This window comes from Phaethon aethereus (genome assembly GCF_964289735.1).
Source record: "Phaethon aethereus genome assembly, chromosome: 12".
In the NCBI taxonomy this organism is placed as follows: domain Eukaryota; kingdom Metazoa; phylum Chordata; class Aves; order Phaethontiformes; family Phaethontidae; genus Phaethon; species Phaethon aethereus.
In genome coordinates, this window is record NC_138588.1 from 21,946,316 (window position 1) to 21,969,729 (window position 23,414).

General features: G+C 42.9%; 1 protein-coding gene across 3 annotated transcripts in view; it reads left to right on the forward strand.

The window, feature by feature from the left end:
- The window catches only part of NPTN (neuroplastin), a gene marked incomplete at its 3' end in the record, with an annotated part of 58,316 nt that overhangs the window by 33,722 nt on the left and 1,180 nt on the right, over window positions 1-23,414 (forward strand). For 2 of the 3 annotated variants that reach the window (XM_082005253.1, XM_082005254.1), the window contains 3 exons: window positions 3,252-3,346; window positions 12,204-12,337; window positions 13,766-14,039. In XM_082005253.1, coding sequence (XP_081861379.1) covers window positions 3,252-3,346; window positions 12,204-12,337; window positions 13,766-14,039 — 503 coding nt within the window. Of the gene's footprint in view, window positions 1-3,251; window positions 3,347-12,203; window positions 12,338-13,765; window positions 14,044-23,414 lie in introns of all 3 variants that reach the window. The other variant, XM_082005255.1, reaches the window with a different exon arrangement.

Genomic DNA, 23,414 nt, shown 5'->3' on the forward strand with positions numbered 1-23,414 from the left:
GGTTACTGTGCCTCATCTCTGCACTAAAGCAAGGAAGCATGCCTACATACTCAACTGACTTCTTTCTGTCTCTAGCAGAGTACTGTGGGCTCTTTACCACACTAATGTTGCTTACTGGCGCAGGTTTAAGAAATATTCAATGCCTTAGCAAAGCATCCTTTCATCCATGGGATTATGGAAGTTGTGTTTGATTCTGATAAAGATGTGTTCAAGTTTTCTGTTTTGTTTTCCACTTAGCATTAGCTGTTCAGTTTTGCAGTTAAAAAAAAAAAAGTGTCTTGTTTAGTTCCATAATTACATCCTGTTATTTCCTCAGTAGAATGTTTAATGCTGGGTCTGAGTTTTAAAGGCTCTGCTTTCTCATCTAGCAATTAACTTGATGAGCAGTCTTGTCCAAAAGCACCAGCTTGAGTGGTACAAAAGGTATGTTGCATCAAGATTACTGAAAATCACACAGTATTATTCAGGAAACTAAGTATTGAGAATGATTTCTCTATAATCTGTTCCAAGCTGGGGTGGATTTTTCCTTTCAAATTTATCAGTAACAGAAGAATTAAACTTGTTTTCATTTTTAACATCCTGGAGAAGGAAGAAGTAAGGTGGGCAGACTGTAAGACAGTCACATTGTTCCCACTGAATGAAGGGTTGGTAGAGCATGCTGTAATCTCAAGACAGCTTGAGAATTTGGGAAAATTTGCATTTGCAAGGTAGACCTCAAATTCCTGCTTGCTTACAAAGCTGCTTTGTTGTATATTGTGGTTTCAGGCCCTCTGTGACGTTTCTTCGTTGCATGTGGTCACACTGCATTTGGTCTGTTCGTTAACTTCTAACTTGATTTGGTTACTTACATTTTTAGGTCCAGAAACACCAAATTCATGCAAGCCATGTCAGCATAGTTATAGTTAAAAGATGTTGTTTAACTTCAGCATTTTTTTTCATGATTGATTAGTCTTTTGCATTCTACTACTTTCCTTAAATAAAAAAATGTTTCAGGTTCTTGGTGTTTCAGTCATTAAGATGTATTGTTTTGCTGTGAAATGTTGGTAGTTTGTTAAAGTTCAGTGGTGTTTACCATTCAGAAAGCTTCAGAATTTAAATTAAAGAAACTTCCATTAGAAATGGAACACATTCTTTCCTAATTCTTCATTCAAACTTGATGTAGCTGTTCCTGCTGGAAGGCAGCTATAGTCAGAAAGCTCAGAGTTAACTATAACCTTTTAGTTCACCATTTTAATTAAAAATGGGCAGGAGTTGTTTGTAGTGTATTCTTTTACAAGCAGAAAGTTCCTGGAAGTGGTTCTGGCCATCCCGTGCTTTCATTCTGAAGACCTGTCCCTTAGTCTATATTCCTAGTTTGGAGGAGAAAAGTAGTGATTTCTTTCTGAATTTCTCCTCATCAGTTAATTCAGAGTTGAGTAACAGGTTACTGAGCTAAATTGAAGAAAGTTGGGGGTTTTGGGTGTTTTTGCATCTGCTGAAAAGTCTGCATCTACAAAAAGCTGGGCTCTTCCTAAAACCACAGGGCTGAGGGAAGTTGGCTAAGCAAACTTGTTTCAGGTGGTTGTCTAGAAACCTTTGCAGCCGTATCAACTGACACTTGCTTTAACGATTTATGGTACCAATACTCTAGTAGAGGCTGCCATGGTTTCACACTTTAAAAAGAAGCTTATGTAGAACTGAAAGAATACAATGTCTTACTTCCCTCCTGCCCTTTACACATTGACTATAGCGGATAAAAAGCAGTGGTCAGAGTATGGATATTTAACTATTAAGATCCTAAATGCTATTCCAGAAAGCCAGATATTCTCTGCCTTCCCTCACTATTGCAGAGTCTTAGGATAGCTTAGTAATGGGAACAGCTGGGTGGAGTTGTCCCGTTGCCAGCAGCATCCTAATGATCAGGGTTGCTGCGTACTTCCCAAGGAAGTAAGGAGGAACCTGCCTACAGTTTAAACAGAGTCAGCGCTTTGATGTTTGATACTACGTGATCATTCTTTCTGTCATGAAAAGCAATCTTTAATTTTAACTCTGAAAAGTGGGTATATTGCCATTTTTCTGAAAGACGTGCTAACTTTAGGCTTTCACTGGTGACTCTGGAAAGTAAGTGCTGTAAACACAGTGAAGACTTGAGTCGAAGCCTTGTGTTAAACTGAGCAGCTTTTTCCACGTGTCTAAGCAATTTCCGTGTGTAATTAAATTATTTCTTTACAGTGATCTTCTGCAGAGTTTCTGTTCATCTGCATGCTGTTTACTTAATGTGATTTTAAAAAGTTAATAATTAATCAAGAAGCCAAGAAACCTTTCAATAAAGGGAGGGGAGGGATGGGGAGAACTTTGCCTTATTCTGTGCTGTGTGGAAGTGTAAATTGTGTCACATCATCATATGCTTCTCTAGTCTAAGTCGTCTTTTGTAGGTAAATATCTGAAGAACATGTGTAGACCTTTAAAGTCATTTGTATCCAAAAGCTTTTCGAAGGACAGCAAAAGCTGGTGGACTTGAAGTTAGCACCATCTCGAATGTAAATTCATCTTGGGTTTTTTGGGGTTTTTTTGGTTTTTTTTTTTTTTTTTTTTGCATTTGTCACAGCTCTTTTGGCTGGCTTGAATCTGTTTTTCCCTGTCCTAGTTGTTACTGCATTAGTCTTTCCTAATGTTAAGTGTCAGCAGATTCCTGTGTGGTGTCTTCCTTCTTGAGTTGACCAGCTTTTGCAGTTTTTCCACATCCACCCTGAATCAGAGGAAACTATTAATGGACCAGTCTCCTTTCTGTTACCAAAAAAACCCAGCTTATGAGATGACAATGTGAGCCTTGATTGTATTTGTAGTCGCTTTCCAGTTGGCCATGTATGATTTTTTTCAATGCAGAGAGTACAGACAAATCGCGTGTCTCCCCGAAGGGGAGGTGATATCTGCCTAGTAGGCTAGTGACTTGAGGATGACTTGCATCAAACTAACTGCAGTGCATAATTACCAGGTGTTGGGCTCCTTCTTTGCTTTTAAACTAAATGCAGCTTCTCCAGCTAATTTGGTACTGACTTTCCAGAGTAGAGCTCACCCCTTTTCTAGGCAAACAACATCCTTTGTTTCAAGTAGGTACATCTGTACAACGTAACTTGAATTAACAAGTAATAACTGTGAAATTCAATTAAAGGATTAAAGGGGGGTGGGGGGGAAATAAATTCCTAGCCTGCTCATTTTTGGTTGCTAACACAGTACTTAACACAGCTCATATGTTCTCTCCCTGTCTGCAGGATTTTGAAGCCCAGAGCAGAAGAGTCAGGGGAATACTTGTGCGTGTTTGTGTTTTCAAACTCTCCTATAGCCAACGCCACTATAGAAGTGAGAGGTACTCTTTTTTTTTTTTTTTTAATTTTCTTTCTTCTCCCTGAAAGTGAAGTGCTTTCACTGCCTCTGCCATCTTGCTCAGTGTCTGTACAAGAGACCTAACTCAAGAGGCCTTTCCTCATGAAATAGAGCCTGTGTCCGATCCTTGGTTATAATTTCAGAGGAAGTCATGCACGCAGTCATAGGGGAAGGATCTCACAAATACCGGAATACGACCATTGCACTTGTGGGCCGTACTAAAACACCTTCTAGCACGTGCTTCTGTGCTCTTTTGGTAAATCTGGCTGTCCAGCAGGATAAGGATTGCTGTGGAATATGTCTGCGCTCATGCAAAGACAACTGTGTAAAGGAGGCCATCTGAATGTATCCAGTGTACTTTGAATTTGTTCTAAATAGGAAAAAAGTAAGAACCAGCGTGTCACGTGTGGCAGCTTGGAACTGTTTTTAGTCTGCAGAGACTACTTCAGTTGCTGGGAAAGCCTGGGTTCTGCTTTGGACAGATGTCCTGTTACCACATTGGGGTTTTCTGCTTTCGTGCACCTTTTTTCCTGTCTTCTGACATCTTTAGGACCCTAAAATTGTGCATAGAAACTGCAAAATGTGAAAGGTTTGCACCAAGTTTCACTGTAGCAGTTGAACAAAAGAGCAGTGTTTCTGTTAGTCGTACAGCACAGAGGTAACGTGGAGATGATGGTGTTTTATACAGTGCTAAAACTGCTGCCGCAATACAGTTTGTTCATTGAATAACTCTGGAAATTACTGGCCTACTGCTCTGCAGTAGCCGTGGTTTCCCCCTTATGTGCTGCGCTAAGGTGGAACTGATGCATTATGGCAGCTTTGTTATTCAAAGGCAGATGAGTTCACACAAAAAATGTGTCAAAAAGTCTTGCAACCAGCCTGTGCGTGTCTGGGACTATACTGATGCTTGTTTTATGAAAGTGTACTGTAAACTTGTTTGAAATCTTAAGTTATCATTACTTACCACCTTCCTTACATCCCTAGCTTAAATGTAGAGCTTCTCTGCTCTGTTTGAAAATAGCGGATGGGAAGGAGGATGCTTCACACTATTTCTTAGCATCCCTGTACCAGTGACGCAGCCTATCCTGATCTATATTGTGATCATTGCTGTTTAAATGGGGTACCACAGATTGTAGGAAAAGCGGAAAGCTGACCTCTTTCCTGGGAATTTCTGGTGCCTCACTGCACGTTCAGGTTCCTGAATCGAAGTGAGGAAGTGGGAGTAATTCAGCAGTCTGTATGAAATGATAAATGCACAGTATTATTTTGAATGCCATCTTTCCTCTCCAGAGAACAGTGTCTTTTGAACAGTACAAACAGTTTCCTGGGGAAGAGAAATATTGCCATAAAAATAAGCATTCTGACTGATAATGGTACCAAGAAAAGCTTGCTTTTAAAAGTGTTTTGCCAATGATCTTGCATAAAACAACCTACCAAAATATACCCAGTGTTTAACCAAATCTGGTGGAGAAGCTAGCTCTGTAAGGAAAAAGAAAATCTCAAATATGTGCTCATGCAAATGCACCACAAGTTCCTGTTGTCCCAGCTAAGAGGTGTACGGCATGTCAACACATGAGAAATGGACTGTTACCGATAAAAAAAATCTGAGTGCGGCTCTAAAAATAGTTATTACCTGGCTTGCAGCAAGTTAAATTCAAACTTAGGTTGTACTTCTGGTGAGCTTGTCTTCTGGATGTTCAAGGTGCATAGGTGCAGGGTTGGTCTTTTTTCTTTTTTTTTTTTTTTCTTTTGGGGGGATTTTTTTTGCATTCTGCTCGTATGCTCTAGTTGCTAAATCGTCTAATATTATCTTAATGAAGATCTGAAGTACTTTCTGCCTTCCTTCCAGAGATGAGAAATTTAAGATTAAGACCTATTTCAGCTTTGTATAAATCTCTCAAAAGACTTTTTAGAAACATTTGGCTTAGGGCTTCTCTGCTGTCCGGTGTCAGGTGGGGACACCGGGAGAACTTGGCAGAGAGGTTTACAGGGACATAGGATTTAACATTGTAGAAAGAAAAGCCAATATATCTAATTGAGGGACTGGCACAAAAGGCAGAGGGAGAATGACAACTAATCTTACTAACAACTTTTCACGGGTAATTTATACATGAATACAAATGAGTAGTCATCAGCTAAAAGTTAATGACTCCAACAGCACTCTTGGGATGTATTACACTTGCAGCTTGCTCGGCAGTTGCAATTCCAGGACTCAGTAGCCCTGTGTTCTCCAGCTCCTCCGTACGGCATCACAAGAGTGGCTCAAATTCCTCCTTGGTAGAGAGAAGTACCAGGGCTCGTTTAGAGTGAGAAATCGCATGTAACCCGCATTGGAAATTAGACTCTATGTATACTTTTAAACTGAAAAGGTGCTTTTTCTAACTCCTGTTACTTGGAAACTTAGTAATGAATTGGGACTGCATTCAAAGCACAAGTTAAAGAGAACTTTGCAGTCTCCTTGCAGTTCTAGCACTGTACACGAATTCACTCTGATTGGAGAGTACTCATTTGATTTACTGCTCCTGGGAGAGCCGTGCAGCTACACTTGTATGGTGTCACACATACTTTCTTGGATGGAAATGTGTCTGAATAATATCCATGCTAGTTGCAAAGAATACACAGGCTTTTTTTACTCTGCAAAAGGAGGCATTCTTTGTGATTCCTGCAGTTCAGTGTAAATATTGTACGTGGTCTGCCAAAGCAGTTCTAGTTCTCAAAGCAAACCGATTTTGATACTACTTCGTGTGTGGAAATGTTACCCCTTTGTTAATCAAGGCACATGTTAATGCATCAGTGATGCATGACTCTTGTTTGACCACGCAGATGCTGTAATTTAATGCTAACCTGCATGTGTGGCGTTATCACAGTGTTTGTGGTCAAGCAGTTGTACACAAATTTAATTGCTGAATAGCTAGTTGTAATTGTATTGCAAATTTGAACTGCTGATGCACATAGAAAAGATGGTTCAGAATACGAAAGTGCTTGTGGACCAAAATAGTGACTTTCTGACAACTTGTGAACAACTTTAACAAATGCCTCGCAGCAGATGTAATCCAGGATATACTAGTGCCATTTGCCTTTTATGTAACGTTGCCTATTTTCTTCCTGAATCTCTACGTGTGCTCTGTAAGAATGTAAAAATGCAGGAACTTGAGCATTGCTGTTAGAATTGCTAGGTGTGCGTGGATATTTAAAGCAGATTTTCTTGGTAAAGAAAGTCCTAGGGCAGCACTAGTATATAACATATAGTTATATGCAGTTGTAAATGCTGGGTTTTAATGTCAATCTCGGTGAATTCCCAGAAAGGCCATAACTTTGGCTTCCCTCACACAGTCAGCTTTGGGATGAAGTGTCTGGTGGAGACTTTGAGTGTTCTTGCTCAGATTATCTCGGGGCTGTTAGGGGCGTTGTGTGAGTGCAGCTTTATGCCAGAAACAACAGGCCGAGTAAATGCTGATGTTAGGAAGGTTCTGCCTTGAAATGGGGATCTTTTCCCAGCTTTTGCTTTCGCAGTGAAGTCATCCGGCTGAGAGCATGGCAGATAACCAGCTCGTGATGTATGATGTGGTTACTGTCAGTCAGCAGGGACCGTGATGATGATCCTGCTAGGCACTAGCCAAGATGCAATGCGCTATCTACTCCCCATCTGGAGGCAGGGTTTTTTTAAGTTGCTCTGTTGCGACACGGTGGAAATACCTGCAGTGATTTTGCTGTGGTGTTGTGATGCTAGAGCTCTGAAAACTGGGAGATTAAAAGGAAAAAAACCACAAGGCAACCCTGGAGAATTCTGCCTCTGCAATCTTTCTGCTCTTACCAAGAGGTTGGGAGAAGGAGGAAACGAATTTGTCATCTCGTCTATTGATACTCCACCAACCATCGTCCGGTGCAGAGCAGTAGCAGTGAGGACCAGGTGGGAAGGCAGGCACTTGCAGTTCCCTCTGGCTGCCCAGAAGTAGTGCAAGCATCAAGGAAGATGTTGATGTACGTAGCAAGACTGACAGAGGGCAACTGTTCTCTCTGCCCTGCCTTGCCATCACAGGCTGCCTTCTTCCCGGGCACCTGCACAGGTGGAGCTTTTTAATGCCTCTTCCTATAAGGCTTTTCTGCCGTTACCTCAGCAAGGGGATTCTTCTGACTTCCCGCCTTATCCCTTCCTCATTTTGCGCCTTCCTCTTCTGTCCTTCCGAGTTGCTCTTGATTTCCCCGTAGCAAGTGCTCAGACCAGTCCCATTCACTGCTTGTGAGAGACATAAAACTTAACAGTTCTGAAAAATGCTTATTATACCCCCTAACTTCCGTGGAGCCAGAGGCTCTTGTTTCACATGCAATACCTGCACTCAGAATGTTACTCTTCCACTTTCACTCTGGCTCCAGCCCAAGCAGCATTGCTGGAAAACGAGTGGTTATTTCAGCACTCTCGGAAGAGCTTGGTTTCTTGACTCCTAACTGTCTTAAGAAACCTCTGTAGCAGTTTCACAATGCTGTACCAGAAATTAATTAAGAAATCGGGGCGTTCTCTTAGCACAGCTGCATCTTAGAGTGGTCCTAAGCATTGCACAGAAAATGCATATCACGTTCTCACTTGTCGCAGTTCCTTTGGTGTCCTAGCTCTCTGCCCAGGCTATAAAGGTAGACATAGATTAGAATTACAGTGCAGAAAAATAGGTCTTCCAGAGCCCTTTTACTAGGTCACCTATAAGACCTAATAGTTTCTATATGCCAGAATATTTTTAGGTGCTTTTGCCCTTGCTTTAATTTTGTCTTTTAATGGGAAAACTTGAAGGGGTTTTGTTAACTGGGACATAGTTTGGAGGAGTTACGTGTCTTAGTTCTCCCTTTCCTTTTAGTGATGTAGGTAAAATATCTTGAAAATACCTGGAAATTAAGGGCTTGAATACCTCCTAATCAAGAAACAACATTACATGCCCTGTAATAAGAAAAAACAACCCTCTTTTCAGGGCTGTATTCAAAATATACCATCCACAAAGCACTTTATGCTTCAAGTACCAAATATGCCCAAAAGGCCCAATGTTTGCTGTGGCACAAACCCCCTTTCTGTTGTGATTCAGTTTAAAGCTAAAGAATGATGCTGATCAGAAGTTTAGTCTTGTGTCAAGAATGACTAATTCATTTTGATTTTTTTTTTTAGTAGCAATTAATTTAAACTAGCCCATCTTTTTTTGAAACAGCTCCACTGCCGCTTCAAACAAACGTTCAGTGTTTAGTTTTCCAGTTTCACAATGTAAGAATAAAAAAACCCCAACAAAATCAACTTGTTTTATCAGGGACGTTATCTTGGTTTCGTTGCTGTAGGAGCTGACATAGCATGTTGTGCCCACGTCTCCGCAGCCAACTGTATCTGAACAGAGATGTGGGTTCAGCTGCTTAAAAGCTGAAGTGAAATCGAAATCCTTTCTGAAAAAAAACCTGCTTCATTCTGTGCTTTATCTTTTACTGGCAGTGGCGCAGAATGGTGTGAGAAAAAGCTTGACTTGAAAAGCTTCACAGGAAAACATCGCTCTGTTGCTAAATCTGTGATTGAGGTCAGTTGCAGCGATATTTTAATTGTAGTTTGTACAGCAGAACGCAATTAGCCAAACAGCTTGGTAGAATAAGTTCTGGATTAATGTCTCCGCCATAGCTTGAAGCTGGCTAGCATCAGATGCCCTGAAATATTAATATTCCGTGTAGTGCTCCCCTCAGACCGCCTACAAAAATAGTCCTCGTCCTAGTAGAGCTGGAAATGGCTGCTGCATGACTCTGCCCAGCAAGGAAAGAGCAGAATGTATTCTTGTCACTTGTGCTCTCATTGGGATAACCCGGCAAAGGTGTCCTCTTCTTAAAGAAATATAATTATCTCTTGGCTGTAGGAGAACACTAGGTCACCCTGCAGTAGAAGTTGCTGTGTCCTAGAAAGCTTTCCCTCTTTCTTTCTTTCTTTATCAGAAACCTTATAGAAAAAGCGGGCCAGCTGCCGAGTGCTGACTTACCCTACCCTTTTCCCCTGCAAGGTTCTGCTTTGCCTCGCTGTCTGCTGGTGGATGGCAGTGAAAAACGAGGTGCTGACAGATGGAGACGGTGTGGGGCTTCAGCGTTAAGCTGATGAATCCTAACGGGGGTAATTTGCAATCGCTTTTGACAGCCCTTCAGTGCCGGTTTTGGGACCGTTGCCTTGCCAGCTTAAGTCTGTCTCTTGTGCTCCGCTTCTGCTGGCCTTTCGTTTTCATTAGGTTGGATGCGATCTCTGCGTATCATCCTCAAGTAAGCAAAAACCGCAGGGAAGTCACTGGGCTTACCTCGCTCCTGCCTAAAAGAGAACTTTCCAAGCCTAGCAAGGAGGAGATGATTCCTTTCAGTAGATCACGAGATGAAATTCACTTCTTGTTGAACTACCACCTTTAGGAATAAATGTTATATTCCTCTTTCAGGCTGCAGACAGTGGTTGAAAGGACGTTGCAGGTGCGTGCTGATGCTTAATATCCTGAAGATGTAATGCAGTGCACTCCACCCTAAAGCTGATTTATTTTTTTTTCTTCGAGACCATCAGCTTCAAGACTTAATTTCCTCCGAGTATTATTGCCCCTCGTAGGCACAGTTAGTATGTGATCGCTTAGCAAGTATGGGGTGTTCATTCCTTTCCAGCTTGCTTCAGTTTCTATACCTGGCAGCTTCTTTTTGCACAAGACCAGAGAATTGTTATGATCTGGTGTCTTCATTCAGTTCATGTTTTTGTCTCTTAAAGTATTTTCATGTTTGACGTGTAAAGATGCATTTTAGGCGTCCGTTTTCGTAAAGATAAATAAAGCCCCTAGTGCCTTGTTCTTATGTCATACTTACGGTTAGCATCATCTTGCAACTAGTCAGCGTTTGTCTAACTTCATCCATCGTTCTTGTTATACAATCATGTATATTGAATATTCTTAGCAAAGCCATTATTTGCCTGGGTGCATACTTACAGAATTTGATGACATATTTCCTTCACCTTCTTCCTATGGGCTGATAAAATCATAGTATTTTTGTTAGGTAATGAGCTCCCATTTCAGCTCCCTCGGCAGCAGCATCCAGTGTGGAGGATCTGTTCAGCTTGTCGGTGCCTACTGACAGCTCAGCTGTTGCTGAGTTGGAGCAAATCATCTGTTAAAAAACACAACTAAGAGTTAATAATTCTGTAAGCAGGGAGTGCATGTTTCTTTACATGGTAAACGGTCAGAATTTCGGCAGAGCTCATGCGGGTGTTGGAAATCCTGTTTGAATTTACATAGGCATTTTGAGAAAAGCCTGGGTTGTATCAGCCTCTCCTGGTGGCGTCTTTTCAGGCAAATACACACATACTAAGGAACACTGTGGCTTAAGTATTCTTACAACTGTGATTTTTCTGTTGTTCAGAAGCTTATTTTAATTCTGCCTCTAGCAGCATTATCAATCGGCTGCATTACTGGCCGAAAAGAATCTTGCCAGGAGTAAGGCGTGGGTTGCTTTCTGCGTTTGAAAAGCTCTTGCCTTTGAAATATGATAATTCCTTTAGTACTTAAACTTGCCGAGCGTTTTCCCAAAGAGTTGTGATGTAATATTAGGGAAGAGCAGGTTCAGCTGATGCTGTGCGGTTGCACAAGATGTTTTGCTTGGTTTTGTTCGCTGCGACTGATGACAACTGTGACATTTGCTTAATTCTTTTAGCTTGCAGCCGCAGGTAAGCAGTCACAAACCTGTGCTCCCTCTGGATACCTCTGTGTAGGGGTTGCTAGTGGTAAAGGGAACTGTCCTTGAATAAATATTTATCAAATAATAAATTTATTACCCTTGTAATAAATTCCAGTGCCTGGGGGTCTTTTCCTGGAGCACTCAGCTTGGACTTTGCCTGGATTAACAGATCAGTGTCCTGCAATCACACAGCAGGCCACGTGTGACATAATTAGCAAGCTAGAAAGCGAATGGGCTTTAAAGGTGGTCACTACAGCACCAAAGCCATCTGCTTAAGCGAAGGTTCAGCTCAGGCAGTCCATTGATCCATTGTAATCTCTCGTGAGGTATTAGGCTGCAGCAGCCTGCTGTGACAAACGTGGCAAACAGCAGTGACGTTATTTATAGATAAATTAATTCGGAAGACCCTCTGCTGATATTCAGGGCTGTGTTTTGCTTGTGGTTGCCCAGCTTCACCAGCAACCCTCCTTAGAATATATGTATTTGTGTATAGGCTAAATGAAACGATTCTGTGTTGGAGGGATTTTCACTTCTGCTGCGTTACAGATACCCAGTGGTACCCAGGAGTAGTATTGCCGTAAGGTGGAACAAGTCCCAGCATGTCTGTGGACCAAATTGAAAATCTTGCTGCAAGGAAGAACACCTCGATTCAGCTTTCAGAAATTCATGTTAAGACAGTATCAGTTCAGAGTCCTGACGCGATGGGCAAGTTGTAACCAGAAGCTCTGACAGCTCTGTTTCAAAGCTGAACGTACTGCAGAGCCGCAGAAGAACCTTCTGAGCAGTGGGGAGGGAGACATGGATGTTTCTCAGCTTCCTGCACTGGGGAACGGCTGGGCCATCTTACTTTTGTAGGTTTTTGGTAGATAACTCAAGTCTGAGGTTGAGATTTCTCCCTTGTCTGGCAATTTGTCTGGCAAACCAAGCCTGAAGGATGTTTTTGCAGATCTTTAGCTGAGATGCTGCTTGCAGAGACATGGGAATTGCAATTTTCCTTCTGTAAGAAAAGCTCAGTGTGGGAAAGGAACAGCTTCCAGGGAACTTGTCACTTAATTTCTGTTCAAATTCTCAGAGCTTGAAATAACTCTCTCTTTGATGAGCAGCTTGTAAACACGGAGGTTTTTTGTTTTGTTTCGTAGCTACTCCTGACATCACTGGCCACAAGCGAAGCGAAAATAAAAATGAGGGGCAGGAGGCACTCATGTACTGCAAGTCTGTCGGCTTCCCACATCCCGAGTGGGTGTGGCGCAAGAAGGTCAATGGAGTATTTGAGGTAAGAAAACTGGGGTGTCGGGCATGTATTGCCAAAACCCCCAGTAAGGAAGGAGATGAGCACCTTGGGTTTAGGGATCTATTATTTAGGGTGCCTTATAACTTCTCGAAATGCAGTTCCTCAAAAGTCTGGTACATGAGTGAGTGAAGCTGAAATTTTTCAGCAGCAGTGAGTACAAAATGGATATTTATATATCTGCTGTGTTGAATGGAGTTGCTTATTGTGTTGCTCCTGGGCAAAGTTATGACCAGTCCAGAAAGAGATGATGTTCAGCGTGTTTGCTGTAAATTGCAAAAATGTGATTTAAAAATGCGTTTGGTTATAAATCTCTCAAACTGATTGTCAGTTTTACTGGTTGAGCTCACAAGACTTAACATTAAGATGTGGTAGTGATACCTTACTAGTGTTTAAGTGACTGTGTTTTTTCCATGTGGCAACTTACTTTTTAGTGAGCAAAAGACGAAGAAAAAATGTTAAGCAAAAAATAGTATGGGTGGATTGTTAGCTGTGGAGTGCGAGCTTAAATTTTTAAGGGACAGTGCTGTATGAGTGACTTACCAAGTGCTGCGAGTCATCAGAGTACTGCATGGTTTTCTGCAGATCTCCCTTCACACTGCCTTTCTGGTAAAGTTATTTGATAAATTCACCCAAGATTAACTTTCAGGAAGGTCAATCATCCGTCCTTTGTCGAAGTTTTAATTCTTTAAATGTAAGCGGCTCTGGAAGTCTTTTTTTTTTTTTTTTTTTTTTTGCCCCAAATGTGGAAGGAATATGGTGCCTCGAATACCAGCTTCTCTAAATATTCCTGAAGTCAGTGGCTTAGGCTGCCCTGACCACAAATCTGTGAGCAGTGCGTGTTTCTTTTAAAAACATAGCATTTTCTAACTATTTAAGGTATGTTGGCCCTAAGAATGTTTTGCCTTTGCTATCTAATGCAATGTAGAATAAGTTTAACTGGTACTGCTTTTTCTTTCCCCCCCTCTACATTGAAATCATTCTGTCCCCTGCTAGGGAATGTATCCTCTGTCCTGTTACTTATCTGTTTAGGTTGACCTGTTTCATCTTACTGCTGTAAACTGGTGAGTGCAGTGTAACAGCTTCTCTTGAAGTAAAAGGCTGAGATCGCAGAAGCTTACATGATCGCAACCACTGGCATATTTCATGGCTGATACTGTTAAAGTAGGATAAAAATACAGCTTGTAGGTCAGGCTGGCATTTTTCTTGTTGTTGCTGTTGTGAAGCACAGCTCACTTTAGTGCGGGGTACAGAATAAACACCAGCAGTGGGCTTTTCTCTTGTGTTAAGGAACCAGCCTCTTCGCAAGAATCCCTCAAACCTCTTCTAGTTTCTGTGACATAGATATGAAGAGGCACCGGACCTTACTAAAGCTCTTGCTCTTTTCCTCTTCCGCCTTTCTCCTTTTATCAGGACATCAACAACTCCTCCGGAAGATTCTTTATTTCAAATAAAGACAACTACACTGAGCTCAGCATCACAAACCTACAGATAAACGAGGATCCTGGCGAGTACCAGTGCAACGCAACCAACCAGGTCGGCTCTGTCTCCGTCACAACCATCCTCCGTGTCCGCAGCCACTTGGCTCCCCTCTGGCCCTTTTTGGGGATCTTGGCAGAAATCGTTATCCTCGTTGTCATCATAGTTGTTTATGAGAAAAGGAAGCGGCCGGATGAAGTCCCAGACGGTAAGTGTGCTCAAAGCCACTTGTAAGGAAAAGGAAAAAAGGGCAAAGTGAACTTGTGGAAGGAGAACAGAGCGGGGCTTTGTGACAGGAAGGATCAGCAGCGCAGTTCAGCTCTGAGCTCTTTGCTTTCTCATCTGTTCATTCTCCAAACACTAAGTCCAGCAAGCGCAGAGGGTCCAAGTGCTATGCGAAGTCCTAGCGCTGGATTTTCCCGAGATCTCAGACTACGGGGTGGGAGGGCGGTTATTTCGTTATCTTTAAAGCTTTTGTTACACAAGGTGGGTCTAGCGCTCCCGTCTCTTTCCTGCTGTATTAGCCCTGAGAAATCCTGCACGTCAGCCCTACGGAACGTAAAGCAGCACAAAGGGAGAGCTGGAAACACTCTAATCCCCAGCGGCACTCCCTCGTCCATGTGGCATCTGGGTTGGACGCTGGGCAGGCTTTGTAAGGCAACATTACACTTAAAGGGATTAGGACCACAGGGATGCTTCAGAAATAAAACATGATTTCAGTGTTAAAAGGGTGGGGGGTAGGACTCTTATTTTGGTCTGTAACTGAATTTGAATTTAAGGAATGCTCTGGAAACTGTATCTACTTGTAATGGCCACTGAGGTGTATTTTCTAAAGATTAGGTATTTATTACCAGGTTTGATGGGAGCGCTAATTAGTTACACTGTGTTTGGTACACAAAGTAGTAACTGTTTCACCTTTGAGCTCCTTTTGCATACCGTCCTCTTTTAAAGATGGAGGAAGGGGCAGCTTGAGGCTAAAATGACTATTCGAAAGAACCACATTGAGAAACAGGCTTTCATGTGACACCTAGCTGCTTACTACAGTGTTTATCAAGAAAAGCCATCCGAGGAGTCCTTGTGAGAAGCGGCTGGTATGCCGTTGTGCTGCAGGAACATGACGCATCCAAGTAATGGAGCAGCTGCTTTAGAGTCCATGGAGGGCAACACGCTGAATCAGTACGGGAAGCACTGAACCGTTAGTGTCTTCCTCGGTTGGACGAGCCCTCTAGCATGGTAGAGAACTTCCAAAGGCAGCTGTGTTGTAGCTTCTGCAGCCAAGACTAGTTGTGGTCGAGCTGCGCAAGGGATCGAGAACGACACAGCGAGATGTTTGTCTTTTGGCATGAGAATGTAGGTGCTGAAACACTGATCTGCTTTGTGAAGTTTGGGCAAGAACAACCTCACGGTTCTTGAGCTATGTTTCAGAGAATTAAAAAAAAAATTTAAAAAACCTAACGAAACAGATAATAAACGTTAATACTTTGAGAATGGCTGAGGCCTGGATCACTTCTGTAGCAGATTAAAAGTGTCTTAAGTAGCGCATACCTAGAGGAAACTAGCTTTTGATCTCAACCACTTGAGTAGCATTTACTAACTGCTTATAGAGCATGCTTTGGGACTCGTCTAGGTGTGTATCCAAGAAAATTTAAACTGTGTAGTGCATGTTCCTCTGCATAACTAACAGCTTCATGGTTGCTAAGGGGTTTATACTGCCAGCAGTTTGTCCTCAAAGTGGCTCTCAACCAGCCCGGAAAACTTCAAAAAAGACAATTTAAATGTTCTCTTGCACTTCTCCCGTATTGCTGTGTCACATCGGCCTAACTTTGATGTTGGGATGGCTGGAGGGCATCTCATCTCTGTGATGGTGGCTGTTCGTAGCTCCCTGCGTTTCAGACTTGGATTTGGTGGAGTTTCACAAAGACTGAAACAAGATACCAGATTGTAATTTGATATGTGAATATTCATAGCAAGCAGCCTCAAACAGACTTAAATCCGATAGAAACTGGCTTTGACTTGACCAGATCACAGTGCCACCACCATGTTAGCACAATTAAGCACGCATGGGAGGTGAAGAGTTCACTACTTGTTTGTTTGCAAGGCTGAAGTTTTCGTGGCTGGTCTGGCTGCTTTTCAGATGCCTAAGGGATCCAGGCTCATCATCTCTCATGGAAGTGTCCAAGATGATGAGCCAAGTAACTGAGGTTACTAAGTTTGCTTGCTCGGTCTGCTATTATTTCAAAGGCAGCTAAGCTTGAATCTTGGAGAGTGATGCACCTCTGTGGTGGACAAATGTTTTCTCTGTCCACTTTCCCTGGAGGACAAAATCCAATACTGAATATCACAGTCGGTGTCTGTGTATTAGGTTTGCCTGGACGAAGAGACACAGTCAGCCTAATGTCGTCTTCACTGAAGGCTGACTTGAGTCCTACATTCCCTTGGCTACTCTTGCATTTTCTGTAATGGCATTTGAAGCTTTCTGTGATATTGTGGTGGGAAACACCCTATAATAATAAGCAGGGGCATTTTACAAATGCGTATGTGAGAAATCAAGCTGCTGATTTCCACACTTGGATGTTTTACTTAGGTTATTCTTAATTTTGTTATTTTTAAATACATTGTTATGAAATGCCAAAGTTAATGTTTTAATGCAATGGCGTGCTTATCATTGGGAGTTTAAAATCTCTGCTTCCAAAATCATACATCCGCCTCCGCATGCTGCAGTGAGCTGTAGCGGGTAACATCAATGAGCCTATAGCTGAGCCAGCAACTCATGCAGATATTAGTCTAAACACCATTTTACTTCATATAAATATTATTTTGACAACAGCCATGAGCGCTCTCACCTATCCGCTGGTTTTCCGAATTTTTTTTTAGTATTGGTTTTGATGCGTTAAGCTTTAAGGACAAGGGCTGTGGTTGTGCCAGACCTTCGTACGAAGCTGCTGCAGCAATAATGATTGAGCTGTTAGTGCCTACTTGCTAACGGGGGCGGGGGGGGGAAATAACCCTCTTAGCCTCATCAGCAGAGTAACCTCACTGATGGACCTTCTTGCTGGGATGTGAATTTTGTCCTTGGATGTCTCCAAATTTTTCCGTAGACACCGAGATTCCTTCCAATTCCCCACCATCACGCCCTTCCCCATCTTCCCGGGGCGGAATAACTCTGGACCTTCCTTAGTCACCCGTTTTCTCTGACGTTATTCCTTTGCTCTGGAGTAGCAGATAGAAGCAGCCAAAAACCCCAGCCACGTTTGAGGATGGATGGCCATTTTGCATCTTTGGACTGCTGCCTAGTGGATCGTTACCGTTTGGCTTGGCACGTCCTTGCTGCTGCAGGCCATCTATTCCTGCAGATAGGATGTCTGGCTACTGGTAGGCAGCCTAAATGTTGGGGTGCAAGCCTTGTACCTGTAGTCTTTCCCCTCTGCAGTGCTTTGGGGTGGACCGTGGGGTGCCGTAGGTCCCACCTTAGGGAGAGGTATCGCCCACGTTCAGTGAGGCTTTTTTCCCCCTTGAGAATCCTTTGATGTACTGGCTAATGTCTGTCCTGTTGAGAGGAGAGATCTCAAGAGTGAGGATTTCTGCATAGACTTAGTGCAAAGATGACTTATTCAGGACACTTTAAGGATTTCTTAAAAAGTTTTGGAGAAAAATGGCGATGCTAAACGTGGTAACTTCCCCTGTATACAGAAAAATCAAAGCCTTCCTGGTGCTGAAGGAACTGTTAAATCGACAGTCTAGAAGTACACCTGCAGCCAGTGCGGAGCCTGACTGATAACAGCGTAGGATGAAATGCAGTTGAGCTGCTTTTATCTCGGGTCTTGCTGGGAGATGCTGGTGCCCACACTGAGCTCTCACCTCGTGCAGAACCCCGGTGACGTCGCTTCCAGGGCTGGCTCAGTTAAGCTTACACAAGTTCCAGACAGCCCTTCAGAGCGTGCCGTGTTCGTCCCCTGGGACAAAACCAGCCCAAGCTGAAGGCTGGCACAGGATTGCTCCAGACTCCATTAATAACAGGCACGCTTAATTGGAGTCCTTTTTACCTTTCTCAGTTGTACTAACCTGCCTTCACTGAGGTGCCACCTTCCAGGAACTGCTCGTCTTGCCGCTATTTTGGAGAACTGTATTGAACTATTTAGCACTTCCACATTTCCAAAGAAGCCTCCAATTCAGTGCCATTAAAGGTAGTGAGGTGGCATATCTTGAAGGGTCCCCCCCAGTCTACCCTGACTGATGAAGAACTATTTTTAGAAGCATATGATGTTTCTCAGATGGATAATGCTTCGGCAAAGCAGATCAGTAATTTCACTGGTGTTATTTGCAGTGCGCTTGTGTACACGCAAGAGGATATTTGTAAGAGCTCCATAGAAAAGTGAGGGGATGTGACTGTTGGGAGAGAAACACGATCTCTATCCTGGAAGGTGTCTGGGACGCTTTCCAGAGCGCTTGGGAACTCTACCTGGCCAGCCAAAATAAAGTCAATTCAGTAATTCCCTTTGCCTCTCATCGCCACGTTCCACAGGCTAAAAATTACCTGTATTAGCGTGCCAACTACCTCACCTCTTGGCGGCTGGGTAGAGTGACAGATAACCTGGTTAAATTTGGAGCAGTTCTTCTCAATTTACTGTTTAGCTGCAGAGTGAGGCCACTTAGGTTTCAGAGGTTGGGGGAGGATAAAGGGCTGTGTGTTACGAGACGCTTTCCCAATGTATTCGCTGGCCTTACGAAAGGTGTTACCTCCGTCTAGAAGTGCTGCCATGCTGGAAGGGTGAGGATACTCCTTTTAACTTTGGCATTTCCTGACCGCAGGTTTTTAGGTTTTTTTCTTTTTTGCATGGACTTTGCTTTTTGTCTTTAGTTTATTTGCTTTTCATGCCATGGAACAGGGCTGCTCAGGAGCTCCTTTGCTAATATTTCCTCCTTCACGTAATTCAGTTTGGTTTTTTCGTTTTGGTTTTTTTTTTTTCCTTTTTTTTTCCCTGCTGCTATAGAGCAGAAAAAGGAACTTTGCACTCGTGAAATCCATCTTTCCACCAGAAATGGTGCCAGGATGGCATTAGTGGATGCCTGGTGCGGGTTCTGTGCCTGTGGATTAGGGGCATTCTCGTCCCTGGGAAGGGGAGGTTACTGCAGCGAGTACCTCCATGAACCTGCCCGCAGGTGCGAGCCCCCTTGCATCCAAATTACGTGCTGGAAGGAGGAAGGGAGGGCAGATTGCGCTTGAATTTCCGCATCCTTTCAAAATGAGAGTTTTGACTTGCTTTACACACGGTAAAGCAATGGCCGGATCACGCACCTTTTCCAGAACGCGACTAGGTTTTGTAAAATCAAGAGCGGGTGACTAACGTGCAGCTTCCAGTGGCTTTTGGTGATGAAAGCTGCATGAACGTGGCATGCTGAGGCCAGAGACACTGGCACATCCCTGCATGTACGATGGGAAACGGTTTCAGCAGGGGACTGCTGATGCATTTTGCTCAGAATGCAAGCTGCTTGGGCTTCTCTTGACAATAAAAGGAAGCAAATAGCTTTTTATTCCTCTCTGGTATAGCTTAAGCTGCTTATTTTTGACAGACGTAGTGATCAGCCATTGTGACCTGAATGTAGTATATCAAAGATTCCTAAAGAAAGTGGTTATTTTCCGTTGTTGTTGGATCAAATAGCCTAAAATTAGCCAAGCTGCTGTTTTAAAGGGTGTGTTCTGGGGTAAGTAGAAAGTAAAAACTCCTTGGCTACATTCCCCCGAGGGAATGTAAACAGTTTTTACTTGAAAATCCATATTCTACATGACCTTTAGTTCAAAGCCGTGAGGTGACTGGGTTATAACATGTCCTTTTTCATTCTTCCCTTCTCACTTCTCAGCTTAATACAAAGACTTTCCATAAATGTTTTTCTGCTCCGGCTCTGCAGAAGCTCCATCCATAGCCCCACATCCTTTCTAATACTCATTTATTTTTTTTCTTGACTTTCCCTGTTCCTGCTATTACTGTAAGTAATTTAAAGAACAAAATGTTTTCACTGAAACAGTTTACCTTGTAACAAGTTAATTTTTGTTGGTTTTGGGGTGGGGTTTTTTTTCCCCTATTACCCGTACCTTTCTCTTCCCACTCTTCATCGAGGGGAGAAAATTGTCAGACAGGCACATTGTGGGACGGGGTAGCTATTGATTACACCTAGCAGTGAGCATCGTTGTAGCACAGTGCTAATCGAATAGCCTGGCTCCTCTGGGCCTTTATATACTCATTTGTTAGACGCTCTTACAGGATCAGAGTTCCTCCAGTCTAGTGTGCGTGGTCTTGGCCACAGAGTCTCCGTTGACGATACGCTTGTGTCTTTGTTCCATTTCAGAGCAACTGCTTTGTTTTTATGGGTTTGCTTTGTTGAGCAAGACCAAGGTCTCCTTTCACGTCTTCTTCCCCCTCCCTCCAAAATATTCCTGTTAGTGAAGCCACAGAGAAGAGCGTTACCCCGAACCCGACGTGTGTCGTGGTGGTAAATGCCGCCTTCGAATCTTCGCGTGCAACCGCAGCCCTGAACGGTTAACGCCGGTTGTAACGCTCGTGTCCCTGCGAACAGCTATCGCTGTCCTGTGTGGCTGTGGACTGCTTCAAGTGTTCGACGTGGAGCCTTCCGCATGTTTTGCGTGTTAAGAACTGAAAAATTTGTTAGAAATTTTAATTTTTCCAACCTGGGCCAACACATCTAAATTCTTCTAAATGTTGTTCTCAAAAGTTTTCAAGCCACTGTCAGATATTCTCTTCTCAGAAAGCAAAACCTTAAGCTAGCTTTTAAATTTAAAAATTCCCCAGCGGTCTCTGTAATGGTTCCAACAAATTGCTTTGCAGACCGTAGGAGCTGTATTGTAACACAGGACCCCGAAGTGCCACAGGCCGCTGGCTTTTCCTTTTGAGCTTTTGAACAGAAATTGAACATTTTAATAATGCTCCAGTTCGCTATCGATCTGTGAAGGCGGGTCTGAGGGTTGCCATGTGCCAGTGTAAGAACCGTTGCTGAAGCTGCTGGTCTCGGCTCCTCTCTGTGCCAATTTCTTTGCAAGTTTTAAGGCACGAGTGGAAGCGTAAGAGTCCCTTCGGATGCAAAAATCTTAGAGTCTTAGTGCTGGAAGTACCCCATAGTGTTTCATTTTTAACTTCCACTGGTCATAAGAGACTACACAAGATTAGTTTGATATTAAAAATAAATGCTGTAATCATCCAAAGGGGGTAAAAGTAACTGAGTAACATCTAAAATGCCTTATAAATTAAGGCTGAAAGTAAGGGGCGGGGGGGGGGGGCACAAAACACAGCCCTCTTTCAGACTGCCGAAGCACGAGTTACGTTCCCAGACGGTTAATACAAGTGGAGGAGCTAAAGTGAATCTATTTGTCATCATTTTGCAATTTTAATGTCCACATATTTTTGCCTGGAAGGATTGATTACACGTGTTACACGATGCATTAAAGACAGCAGCAATTCTAACCTTTCGGCTCAGAAATGTGCTATTTCGGGGCTACGCTAAGCAGACAATTACTGTACCCACAAGAAAGGCTTGGCTGGTTGGGTGGTTTGTTGGTGTAATAATTTTTTTTTTTTAAATCTTGTATTATATAAACAGTGGGGTTTTTGGAGTCTGCAGAGATCCCCTCCCAATTAAAAAGCAAATTCCTGCCAAAGGAGGGGTTTAGTGTGGTCAATTATAAAATTACAGCTCACCTGGCAGCGTTTTCGGGAGCAGAACGGAATGAAGCAGCGTACTGGGAGGATGTTCTCTATGGCCATAGGTTTTACGTACCGTTAGAGACAGTCGGTTACTAGAGCAGGCCTTCTGGCATAACGGTTTTGAGTTATATTGATACTTGTCGGTTACTATGACTTCTTTTTTTTTTTTTTTCCCCCTTCAATTGCATCATACCCTTAAAAAAATGGTGGTAAGTGAGAGATCTGCATGCTTTGGAGTTTGTTTAATCTCCGCTTCAGTCTATACAATGCACAAGTCATAATGTTAACACTTTTTCTTCCAACTTCTTCATTCACGTTCACAACTAATTTGGATTTCAGTTTGCTGTTTTTAATCTTGATTTAGTCTAGTTTTGTACTTATTTTTCTGTTGTTCTGTTGCCCCCTGATTTTGCTGAGGTTTCGGTCTTTGTCTGTACTGTACTGTACTGGGGATGCTTTTCCAGCAGTTAAGTGGCTGACCAGGATAGTAACGCACAGAGAAATTTTCCTCGGTCTTATTTTATCTCCATTTTTACGTTGTAGATGGGAAAGGGGCGAATGGTGGTATAGTAAGGATTCTGATAGGCATGTTGGATCTTCGTTAGGAAAAGACCCGATGGCAGCCTTTATAAATGTGACGCTTTTTTTTTTTTAAACACGCAAAGCTACTTATCTGCAATAGGCATATAAATATTTTAAGGGAGAAGGGAAAATGCTTATTTTCTAGCGAGAGAGAGCTTGTACCTTAACGGCGCAGTCTGATACTTCTGAAGTCCAGCGAAACAAACTCTCAAGGATGTCGATTATGCCCGTCAGCAAGCTGAGATAACCGAGTCTTAAAGCAGAACGGTATGGGTAGCAGTGCTGAGCTGGGGGTGGAGCGACCTAAGGGCTTACTGTCTGTCTGAGGCTCTTCCCACCCAGCGTGCAGAGTACGTAGCGCAGCCTGCTTTAAGATCTTTTCTGACTTAAGAAGATGTTTGTGGAGGGCAGTTCTAGATCTACTCTGCTGTGCTTTGTGTTTCAGTACCCGATGTGTCTCTGTAAATCTCCACTGTATATGCAGCAGCACATTGATGTCTGGTTGTCCTCACTAGTCCTAGTTCTCTCTGTATCTTGTCCGATAGTGTACTGTTGCTGGTAACGGACCTCTGTGGACACTGGTGTGTCGCTAGTGTGTTATTTTGGCTGTAAAGCTCTTGGTTTGTGGTTAGTTCTTTATTTTTTTGAAATATTTTTTTTGTTCCGGTCACTGTCTGTGCTAGCGGTGGCTTTGCCTATCCGTTGCCTTGAAGGTACAGGTGGAGTAATGTCCCCTTTGACCGACATTACTCCTAGCGTGTGCTCATGCGGATGCCTACACCGTTAAGACTGTAATTTCCATAACTGCTTCATGTGCACTAAGCACCCTTGTGGAATCCTGCTGAGAGTTTCTTAAAGACTTCAGTGAAAAATCCCTCTAGCACGAGGTGGGAACGGCAACTGTTGAGTGCCAAAACCAGTGGGTCCTGAATTGTTCCCCCCAAAAAACTTCTACAGGAGCATTACTGTAACGTTTTCTGGATTGATTTTTGTGCTGCTGTTTAAATGCACTTCTGACTTCTGTAGGTACTGCAAAATAAGGTGTTCGATAATTAAAAAAAAACCACGTTCAATTGGTCATGAAAGAGCTAATGCGAAACATTACTCATTGGCGGATCTTTTCCCAATTCCTAAAAGAGAATATTTTTGCCAAGAAACACAGGCAGAAAAATGCTGTCGGTCTTCTGTAGCTGAAGTCTGTTGTGCCTGGAGGCATTACAACACCCCTAACTTTTCCTGGCATTTTGGGCCCTGTGCTCTATCGGACGCACGCATGATGCCCGTCG